The sequence below is a fragment of the Ammospiza caudacuta genome, chromosome 10 (assembly GCF_027887145.1).
Source record: "Ammospiza caudacuta isolate bAmmCau1 chromosome 10, bAmmCau1.pri, whole genome shotgun sequence".
NCBI lineage: Eukaryota > Metazoa > Chordata > Aves > Passeriformes > Passerellidae > Ammospiza > Ammospiza caudacuta.
In genome coordinates, this window is record NC_080602.1 from 14,160,409 (window position 1) to 14,172,451 (window position 12,043).

The 12,043-nt window shown below is 38.9% G+C and overlaps 1 protein-coding gene across 1 annotated transcript in view; it reads right to left on the reverse strand.

The window, feature by feature from the left end:
* Positions 1-7,222: 7,222 nt before the first annotated feature.
* The window catches only part of CHRFAM7A (CHRNA7 (exons 5-10) and FAM7A (exons A-E) fusion), a 35,041-nt gene continuing 30,220 nt past the window's right edge, over positions 7,223-12,043 (reverse strand). The window contains exons 8-10 of the mRNA XM_058811418.1: positions 11,191-11,277; positions 10,424-10,533; positions 7,223-8,396 (exon numbers count right to left, since the gene is read on the reverse strand). Of these exons, the coding sequence (XP_058667401.1) occupies positions 7,878-8,396; positions 10,424-10,533; positions 11,191-11,277 (716 nt within the window). The 3' untranslated portion in view covers positions 7,223-7,877. The remainder of the gene's footprint in view (positions 8,397-10,423; positions 10,534-11,190; positions 11,278-12,043) is intronic.

Sequence of the window (12,043 nt, forward strand, 5' to 3'; positions counted from 1 at the left end):
AACTGTTTACAGAGTGATAGTCAGTATTTCTCAGGCTTGTAGTGCTTTTAGTCCCTGAGCACAGCCTCCAGGAGGGACACCATCCTTGCTACTGGCTTGTTACCTCTGCAGAGTCAGAGGCCCCTCAGTCTGCCTTGCAACTTAGACAAGTTTTTCAGTAAAATAAAAAGAAATTGTTTAATCAGTATTAGACATAATCATATGGGCAATATTTTAAAGAAATATTGCAAATAAAGTTCTAAAACACCTCCTGATAATTTGATGGATATTTTTCCCCAAAATGTTTTGCTGATTTTCATGGGGCACACCTGTCATCCTACTCACAAGCTCAATTGTAACTCTGCAGAAATCTGTGATCATTGAGGTTGTTGGTTGAATATTTTTGCAGATGCACTTTTTCAGGAGGTTGCATATCTGTTTCTGAAAGCTAATTTTTGGGTCCTTACTGTGTCCCATTATCTTTCTTCTTTTCTTTTTCCTACTTGGACAAACTCATGGAAAATATTGAGATCTAGAAAGTGATCTAAGTAAGGTTTATACATGAAAGATGACAAATACTGGTTTTATGCAAAAAGTTCTGGCATTGTTTATCTTGGAGAAAACATTTTTCTGTTGCTGTTATTACTCTGTCTATTGTGCAGAGACATGATACCACTATTCTTTGGGTCTTGGGAGCTAGGGACAGGTTTTGAATTTGCACAAGTTTCAAAATGAAGGTGTGTTTTATATGTAATACTGGGCTAAATCTCCTGTCATTTACACTGATATAGGATTACTGTTAAAATGGTAAAGCCAATGTATGAAGCCAATCTCAGAATTTGCACTGTGCCAGTTTTATTGCTCCAAGTACACAGGATATTTTCTTATGCACCAGGAAAAGTGCATGAGAAAATAAATGGGCACAGATCCAGCCTCTCAGAACTGCTGGATGCTTCAGATGTCTGCAGTGCCATTCATTATGGGTTGGCTTCTCTTAGATGCAGGGAGCAATCCATTAAAGGGTTGCAAAGAGTAGTGAGCTTGCTCAGTGAAAGCTGCGCTGGCCGTAGGAGTTTTCACTTATGCCTCATTCGACCCACACAGATTGCTTGGAAATTTCAGCAAGAAGGTTGCTACCCCCATTCCATTGTCAGCTGGCATAATAAAAGTTCTGGCATATTACTGCAACTGAAACCTACTGGAAAACTAGGAATTTCAATATATTTTTAGCAACAGAAACCGTACTGGTTTTGAGCTAACTGAAGCATGTCCCTCTGTGACTGCTCTGTCCCCAGTCAGTGTGGACCTGTCCCCTGTCAGCCCCCCCGGCACAAACAGCACAGGCTCTGCTCAGCTGCTGGTGGTCCAGGAGTCTCTGCTGCTCTCTGGGCTTTGGGGTGCAGGTGTGGTACTGATGGCATGTCACATCTCTCTGCTGATGGTAATATCAAACCTGTCTCCACTCACCCTCTACCAGTCCTTCATATGCCCTTTTTATCTTTCACAGTTTATTTTTAAAAGTACAATACTTTGGCTTCTCCTTGTTTCTAATCTCTTCACTACAAGATCCTTTCAATTTTAAACAATATGTACAGTGTAAAAGTGTGAAGTATCATTATCATTAAAGCAATCTTACCACTTTGCTAACTGCTAACAGGAACATGAATGTTAACCTCAACTGCAGAGAAAGATGCAACAGATTAACTTCTATAGGTTTTAAAGTGCTCAGCAAAGAGAGAACTGCAACCACTGTCCTTATTGTTAACCTGGTTTCAGCTTAGTCCAGTTTAAGACAGTTTCTGATGGTCTTAAGCAAAGACCAGTTGAGCTGTGTATTGTAACCTGTAATTCCCAAGTATTTTATGTTGTTACCTCATCAAAATCAATAAAATCTTGCTAGCTGATAGGTGAAGGCAGCATATACTCACTGTATCCTTGTAGAGATCATAGTCTGAAGAACCAGGAGAACTTACTTTCCATGCTCCATGGAGCGATGGGGGAGGCTGCTTTGCCCTGCTGTGCCCAGCACTGCTCTGCTGCCATTTGGGAAGGCCCCCTCACTGCCCAGGCAATGGCACTGCAGGGCTGGCATGAGCTTCCCATTGAAGCATCTTCCTTCTGGCACAACTTGGCACTATAACATCAGATTTTCTGATGACAAGTCAGAAAACTTAAGTGTTAAACTTACACAGGATTTCTGAGTGTCAGTCCTGTAACATTTCTTCTGATCAAAGTAGTCTGCTGATTAGGTTTCATGTGGCCAGAATTCAGAAGAAGGACAGGGAGCAGTGAATGTGCTTCACTAGCAAAAGCAATCTCAAACCAGAATTTTTATAGGAACAAAAGTTATTACTGAAATTTTTCACAGCTCCATGTAATGCATGTACACTGAGAGAAGATAATATTGTCTCAGGATGTTGTCCATATATCCTGCTCTGGAATGAAGATTTTTTTTTTAGCCTAAAATCAGTTTTATGTAAATATTTAATATTTGGCTTATTCATTCACATACCTACCATGAACCAGACTAATACATAAATAATAACTGTGAGGTTTGTTGGATTGAATGTGGTCTTGATCCCAGAATTTCAGGCTCAGTAGAAAGACTTCTCTGCATTGTGTAGGCACTGAGGCATTGGGTTATATCCTTGTTTAGTGAAGAGGAAAACCTCTATAGATGTTATTCTAATGTACACATTTTCCAGAGTAGCATTATATCATGTTAATTGTTAAATTCCTGCTGGGTTTTGGTTTTGTTGGGGGTTTTTGTGCAAGGTAAAAATAGTTAGATAGCTCAAATTATTTTAAGTTGAAGTTGTTATTCCTGTATAGCATCATTACATGACAAATCACTGCGGCTCTGAAAGCCCAGTGATTTACTTGTTATATCTTTGGACTGATGCTAATTTTCAGACTACTTCAGAATACTTTCATTTTCTGTGAATATTGCAGTTCTGAATGTGTTCACTGGGACGTGAGAAATTGTTGTTTATTCTCTGTCTATGCCATCATCTGCAAATTGCTCAAATTGCTTAATAGCATAAATCAATGTTACATAAATGCTAAGGTTTTCTCTTAAGCAGCAGGAGCAATGAAATAATTTTAAAAAAAAAACAGTAGAAGGCTTTCATTTGTGGTTGTAGTGCTATTGAGATCCTGCTGGATTACCAGGTTAATGTGGAGATTCTGTTCACAGCCTTTTAAGATTTACTGACTTTTTAAGATGAGGTTAGGCTAACAAACCAGTATTTTTGAAGTAAAACACACCCTGATACACTGAGGATTAAAACTGGCTGGCTGGTCCTGTTCATCTCTATGGCCACAAGACCCAGTGTTGTGTTGAGCATTGCCACCCAGAGGGCAATGGCATTGGATGTGCTCATGGGAAAGCTCCTAAAGCCCAGCAGCTCTGCACCTGAAGCACCCAGATGCCCAAGAGCAGGAGCACACAGCTCTGGTTTTAATCCCCACTCAGAGGCTTCTGAGGTGGAGTGTGAGTGATGGGGAGTTCAGGGACGGTGCCAGGAGCCTGCCTGCCGTGTGCTAAGCCCTGTTGGGCTCACTGAAGCCTGACAGTAAATGTGACCCAGATTGTCCTGCTCCTCAGCACTGGAGAAGGGTGGGGCACACTGGCAGAGTGAGCAGCACCAGCCTCACTTGAGTATCTGACATTGTGACCCTGGCAGCTCTTCCCCTGGGACAGCCTGGGGTCAGTAACAACTGCAGGCTTGAATGACTCGTGGTGCCCTGGACCAAGGAGGTCTTCTCCAGCTGTTCCTTACTTAGGGAAGCTTGAAGAGAATGAAGTCTTGGGTTCAGCAACCGTTGATCTTTCACTTCTGGCACATGCTCAGCAGGGTGTTGTAAAGAAAGGAAGCTGTTTCAGCACATGGGCAGGAGAACTCATCTCTTTGCAAGAAACTGCACTGACACATCCTTTTGCATCTGAGGGATATTCTGCTGATTAGATATTTTTTCAATAGTAGCCAACAAACAAACTTTGCAGCTGGCAAAACCAACAATTTATTCAGCTGGTATGGATTTGTTTTCTCTCTCTTCTGTGTTAAACTTGAAAAAATAAATTAGTACTGACATTGAGGCCAGTCCAAAATTTACATAGTATATCAGTCCTTCTCAGTTAACTTTGGTTGCTTACATAAGACTGAAGTAATATATGTTTGGTGTGGGACTGGTTGGCAGGAGGATATGAATTTATATTTCATTATCAAAGAACACTGTCATCCCAGATTGATATAACCACAGACATCTTTCTTCCTTTTATGGCTATTCATGTTTTCTACCACTTGGGTTTTTTCAACGTTAGCAAAATGAAAAAGAATCAAAAGTCTCTTGATCTAAGTCTTTTATTTGTACTGGACTGAAAAGGCATTGAGTTGCTTATATGATAATCAATACCTGACAGATGTAACATCTTTTTCTAATGCCCTTTATGCAGTGTTTCTTAATGTAAAAAATAGTAAAACAAAAGAAAGAAAATCTGGGGCTTTGGTTTACCTTCTTGTCTTGTTAAAGAAGGTGAAGAATTGAATTGTCACAGGTGAACTGAGACTACATCCTGCAGCTAGAGAATGTAAAGAGAATTTAAAGAAATCTTTAAAAAAAAGTCTTACATAGTATTATCAATTCCTATATAAAATAATTTCATATTTTAAATACTTTTTACATAATTTATCTGTATTTAAAACTAAGTTTTTAAAATTTTATGTTTGGAACCTTTTTGGCATTAACACCTAAATAATTTTTTTAATATTAAAAAATCTTTTAAATATTCAATATGTTTCCATATAAAAACAGAAGAAGTAATATACATTGTTCACACATAGTATTGTACATGACATCTGAGCTCTAGACTGAGCTTCTGAATTTGTCAGGCAAGTCATAGCTTAGTTGTGGTGAACCACTTCTTATTCTCTCTCTGAACTCTTTAAGATTATAACAGATCTTTACCATCAATATGTAGGCTTTAATATTATATACACATACTCTATACAGTATTTAATTTCCATCTCTATGCCCAGAACTGTAAATAAATATTTTTTTTCACAGCATTTAGATCAAAATATTGTTTAGCACATACACAAATATATTTAAGACACACACAAGTTGACAAGAACCATACCAATTTTGCTCAGCTCAGTTACAGGAAAATTTAACTTAGAGGTGCCAAGTAACATAATGGAGGAGTCACTCTTACATTTAAAATGTATCATTAACTTGTTAGCAAATGTTTACAGGGTGTGTCAACAGTAGGAAAATGAGGGTTCCCTTGTCCCCTTGGTGCATTTGTATTGACCCTGCCAGTGATAAAGGCAGTGTGGGCAGAATGCTGGTGTCTCACAGCCCCTTCAGCAGCACCCCCAGCTCTCTGACAGCTTTACCAACCCGCTGGGACAGACTCTGGCAGGACTTCATGTAAGGCCAAACTCTCCAGTTTTTGAGGGTAGGCATGTCTGTCACTGAAAATGAAGTTTACTGTCAAATTGTAGCTTTCTTTCTCTATCCTCCTGTATTAAGAAAGATGATTTCCACAGATACTGTAAAAGGATTTGGGTGGCAAGAGGGGGACTCTCATGCTTCCTATACTACATGCATCAGGGACTGTGAGTGCAATAGTTGTGTTCCATTGTGCAAGGTAAACCTCAAAGGTCTTCATTTGTCTTTGAAAAGCTGTTCTCCAAGAGGACCTTGAAAATTTACAAAGACTAAATGGAACACTCTATATATCTATTTAGGGATACTTGCAGCAGGAAAAAATACCAATGCAAATCAACATTCTCATCAGGAAGCCTAGCCTAGAAAGATTACCCAGAAGAGGAGCACATGCCACACGATATGTGCAGTTATTCATAAATGAACAAAACTCACATTTCAGAGTTTGCACTCATAGTTTCCCATTGATATGCAATGTGTAAACTAGAAACTATTTGCAGGAATTATTACATGGCTTATTCTTAATAGTTGTTCCTGAAAACCTAACTTCTTCACAAGTAATTCTGACATATGGTTTCAGGATGAACTTACAAGAAGTTTGAATGTTTTGCTTGTGTCTTTAAAGTGTGAGATCTGGAATGCACCTCCAGGAAAACAAAATTCACAAACTCAGACATATCCTGCCTGCCTTTCGCTCCTCCTGCCCTATCTCATGCACGAAGGTGCTTGTACAAGGTGTTCAATCAGGTGAAGAGTGGTACCTGGGGTGACTTTGGGCTTGTTTTCCATGAAATTTGCTTTCAAGGGAGCAGACTCTGAGAAGGAAATTGTTACTTAGGGAGGATAAGCATTATAGCAACTTTATTTTAATCCATCTTAAGAGATAAACTGAGGCCTTGAGTTTATTTCACAGTAAAACCATGGTACAACAACAGGCCTCTGTGTCTCTGAAGGCCTCAGCCAAAAAATTTGGATTCCGTAGGGTAGAGGGTGCAACCAATGCTAAACTTATCCTCACCTACATCTTTTACCACTTATAGCACTGGTTAGGAATACTGGTGTGCCAGTGAGAGACTAATTCTCAGCTCTTTTGTACACACAAAGTTTCAGCTCCTGGTATTCTCAGCTCAGCCCTTTCCATTAAGACATCAAAGTGACATCCAAACTAAGCATATATTGACAAGATAATTTCAAATCCAAAAATAACAAAGTGCTGAACTACTAGTTACTAGTTTGCTTTTGCAAAAGTCTGTCTAGACATAGGAAAAATTGTATTTAAGTTCTTACCTTTCCTTGGATGTATCTGCAGTGTGTATATATAAATAGATATTTATACAGTTAATAGTTTACATCAGAAGCAAGAAGCTTTATTACTCATTAGTACTCATCTGATGTTAGAGTGAGCAGAAAAGGTGCAGTTTTCTTGTAAAGACAATGTTATGGTGACTCAACAGAAGGAGTTATATAAAAGGCTAAGCATACAACATATCAAACATTTAATTTTTAAATAAAAACCTTGATCTCAGGATTTAATGGCTTTTTTTGCTTTAGATTCTTCATTTATGCTTAAGCCTGTACAAGACATTGAGTTACTTTTTCCACACTGGAATCCAGTTAACAGTAAAGAGACAAGCATTGGGGGTTGGTTTTTTTTTAAAAAGTGGTGATGAAGGCATCTTAAATCAATCACTTTTCTTTTAGATAGGCATTCTTTCAACTAATAGCCATTTTAACTTTCTGGGGAAAAGGAAGAAGTAGTAAACTGTAACAATTACTGCAAAGCCTGTTTTAGAATTCAAGCCAAATTTCTAGGTCAAATCCAGAAAGATATGAAGGACAAGTTATGTGGTGTGTCCTCTCAGCTTTCAGGTTTCTGGGTCTCAGACAAATTCAAAATCCTGAAAGTCATATATGTTGTATGCAAAGTGCATGGAGGGAGTTACAGGGTGCAAGTGAGGGGCTGAGGAGCTACATAAGACATCTCTCCCTTTTCTCTGTTTGAGCAGCCATTTGGATTTAATCTGAAACGTGTTTATGATCACTCATTCAAATAGATAAGATGGACTCTGCTATCCTTTATAACAAATCCTGGAAGAAGTGGCATTTCTGACATTGCCTACCTCCTATTTTGGAACAGCCAGTTTGAACATGTGTGAGAGGTGGTGGTTCAGTACCCCATCCTTCTGAAGGGACTTGCAGCCACTTGGCATTTTCCACAAAAGAGTGCTCAGAGGAGCTACGTAGACACAGCCCAGAGAGAAACTCTTGCCTTCCCTTCTGAAATGGTGCCATTCTTCTAAAACGAACTCAGGACCAGAGGGCAGGGGGGGCAAAAGAAAGCAGACAGTGAGAAGCATTATAGTCATTAAAAACAAGCAGTAAAAGACCCCACATTCTTATTTGCTACATACCAATCAGAGAAGCAGGTTTTAGTTAGGAGTTAGGAGTTAAGCAAAATCTTTAGACACAGCCTCTACAAAGTTTGGTGCTGACATTAAAATACCAATTGTACAAATGATTGTGAATACTGAGAAGGCCATCAAACAGAGCCGATCCACTACAGAGGCTGCAAATTTCCATTCATTGCAAATGGCTTCCTCTTCATCCTGGTCTCTGAATCGGTTTGCAATGTACCTGACCTCTTCCAAAATCTTAGCCAAGTCTGGGTCCCCTTCAGAGGGGTGCCCACTGTGCAGCAGGTTTTCTTCATCTGTTGGTGAGCAGGTCATCCTCCCACAGATGACACCGGAATCAGTGGTGGGTGTGCAGTGAACCCCTTCCAGCCCCCTGAAGCCAATGTAGAGCATGTTGCCATTGCTGGACTGCTGGCCACTCACAGTGTTCATCTCCACGCTGGACAGGCTGCAGCGCCGCTGTTTGTGCTGGCAGGCAGGACGCACTTTATCTTCCCCCGGCCTTTTCATCCTCAGAAACCAAGCACACCAATTCAGAAGGATGATTCTTGTCTGAAAGAACGTTTTTGAGAATAAGCATCTCTTCACACAGCCACTGTCTCTGGTGCTGCTGGTATCCAGGCAGCTGGGGTGACTGCTCCCTGGTGTCTGCTTAGCCTGCACTGTGTTCTAGAAAATGCTGCTGGAGTTTTCCAGCTGGTTAATTTACCAGTCACTGGGGTTCTTTACTTATTCTAGCAGCGCTATTGATTGCCTCAGGCTGAATATCAGTACTGGGACTCCCCCCTCCTCAGCTGGGAATGTCCATAGTGTTGATTCTTCCTGACACTTGAACAGTGACATGGCAGACTTTTCCACCTTTACTAAAAGCTATGAGTTAGACAAAACCAAACCAAGCTCTTACTGAAGAAGAGTTAATTTTTAATAGTCTTAATAATGCTGCTTTGGATGATAGCCAATAAAGTTACAATTCTTTTTCTCTTATTTGTGCTCTAATATTCAATTAATAGCTATTACTGTTTGGGTGGGGCTGCTGAAACAGATTTTGGACTGGACTGGACCACCAAGCTTTAAAATATTATGGCTCTGTTCTTGTATTGTGTTCACAACAGTTGGTTGCAGATTTTAGAAAAGAGATCTGGATATAACATGAAGAAAATATGGAAAAATTACTTTGATTTAAAAAAAAATACTTTGCAGATTCTATCTGTGTATGTCATTTTACTGTTTTCCACATTGGCTTAATCCAACCTTACAGAAAATGCAGGAAAGCCAGAGACTGTTCCACTTCAAATGAAAGCTTATGTAATTTATTTAAATCAGATTTTAAGAGCTCATTCCAGCATTTCTTTTTCAGAGTTCTAATGAAATATTATTGTATCATATAATATGCAAACTTTTTCCTGTAATTAATATTAGATTTGATCCATTTATTCTGACAGTGGATTCTTACTCAGAGTAGATACATGCAAATATCCCAGCCAGAGACAGATCTTGCCCTATTACTTTTTTAACACCATCAAGCTCTACCAAGAAGGATAAAATTCTGTTAAATGAGGACCTTATCCAAAATCCACCAGTGTCCAAATAATGTTTTTTGGACTTCAGCTTCTCAATAGTACAGCTCATCCTCAACCTCAAGTACTCTGTTTTCTGATGATGTTTGGCTAAGTACTAAACATTGTCCCCTTTAGGTCATCAAACACACGTCTAAAGAGATCTACCTTTAATTCTCTTCACTGAAATTTATTTTAAAGTCACCACCCCAGGACAAGCCAGGGAATACCTCATTATCTCTTGTCCTCAGGGTGCTGCTGTATGCACATTTTTCCAGCTAGTAAGGATAATAATATTTCATTGTTCTAGAGAGAAAAAAGAAGAAAGGTCTTTCCATCTTCAGAAAGCCCTGCTGCTGCCATGAGCTGGGTGAAGTCAAAGGAGGGAACATTTAGGTGATGACAGCAGTGTGGAGTAATCTAATATCAGCACAACGTTCTCTGTAAAACCCACGGCCCCCACAGAAGGACATTATTTAAAGAGTCTTATGTGCTTTGAAAAAATACTTTAATTCTTTGGACTTTACAGATGTTCTTGACAAGAGATATAAATGTCACTTTAACAGCCATCTGTAACAGATGCTCTTAAGGCTATGCATGTTTCTGTTTGGGCAGCAGCTAAGGATGGAGCAGCTGCACAGCTGCACCTCAAGGGTAGTGTATTTCATGCATTTCTCATCTCCATCAACACTCTATTCTTCTACCTGGCTCACTTCTAACATCTGGAGGTTATTTGAAAATCACCTTCATTTATATATTTAGGTTTTAAAAACATCCTGAGTTGCACGTAGCTGTTTTGAAGGACATGAGAAGTTAGTGGAGGTATATTAATTCTCTCTTGCACACAAATATTTTCTAAGAAACCAGCCACATGGAACATATCTGGATACCTCATTTCTGGTGAAACTTCTTCTCCAAACAAACTGTCTTGGAGGAATTTATATGTTTTTAACAGTAGGAGGTAATCATGGACCACTGGCTGGACATTTATGCAATGGATAGTGAAGGAAAATCAAACCTTACCCATTTAGGCATTTTTCCTCCATCTGGATCATGATGGTGGTATTGTAGAACAATAACAGTGACAACAACAGAAAGACCAACAATAATCATAGTGCTGGCAAAATACTGAGCTGCAAAATAAAGAAATCATTACAGGAACATACTTTGGCTGTATATAATATAGCTTTAATAAGGAGTGTTTATATATGCATTCATAGCATTTAGTTCTTTGTCCAGTTTAGTGCTGCTCTAGGTACTTTTGAAAGATTTTCTCAACACCAGAAATAATGGACATTATTTTGAGGGGATAGCCAGTGTTTAGCTGTTGTTTTTGTAAAACTGAGCACCTGCCTTTTTTAAGAAACCTTGACACAGGCTGCCTTCTAATTTTATTTCAGCATTATTGTATAAACTGACTGGCACTTGTTTTGAAAAGTTTCTCTTTTTGTTTGAACAGTTACAGTGGGAAGATTTAATTACATTTAGCTCATGTGCTCCAGTTTCCTAATCGGAATTAGGAATACAGAACACAATTGGGCCAATTGTGTCAAAACTGCAACAAATTCTTCCATGGAAAATCGATTATCTTATTTTTTCTCCAAATATACATAGATTGTTTATTTCATTCAGAGCAGAGAGCACCCATCAGAGCTCTTACCAATTGGCAATATTTTTCTAATTCAGTTGCAGTCATCCATTTTACAGCTGGTGATTTGCCTTAAGGCTGGCCTTTGTGCAAAGTCACTGTACCTTGTTTGCTAAAAAAATCCAAGTGACTAAAAGCTTACCAATTAAGGGTACAGAGTCAGAGGTTGCTGGCATAATTTCAGCCACAAGCAGCATGAAGACCGTGAGAGACAATAAAACTGTTATACCTGAAAGATAAATATGAAGCATGAAATCATATCAGTAGCTGGTAATTACAAGAGTAAGAGAAACAATGAATCTGAAGGAATGTTCTCTGCAAGATGCAATCCCACTGTACCCCTGCTCCAGCACGTTAGTGGTACTCCTGTCCATCCTTGTACTGCCTCATTTTCAGGGTAGCAGTGCTGCCAAACCTGTACCAATGCTTGCACGCACATGGATATTTTTACATCCTTCTAATGGTTCAACTTTTATCATTATTTGCTAATTAGCTGAGGCAAATCAAAGCAATTCTTGCACTATATTAGCTTTAGAAACATGGTGTGAATCTGAGTAGTCTGGACTGTTGATTTTTGGAGTTTGACTTCTGTTGCTCAGTGATGAGCTCCCATCTTTCTAGAAAAAGACTTAACTCTTAACTGGACTTAAACAATAATGAGTCATTGTCAGGTGGGAAAGGATTAAGGAACAAAAAATTCATCTTAAAATATGGTGAAGGACAACTTAATTAAGGAGATTATTACCCCTCAGTTAAACCATGTTCTGGAGAAATGTCAACTTTTCTACATTTAAACAGCAATGTTTACTTAGCAGAAGTCAGTTAATTTGAATTTTGTATGGGACAAAAGGTTTCTTTACATAGTTAAACTCCATCCTAAAGATCAAGAACTCAAGCTCAGATTTGTTTCACAAATCATTCCTTAAGTTAAAATTCACTAAAAAAAAGTGAAATAAGAGCAATTAGAATCAATCTTTCTGAGAAGACACCATAGG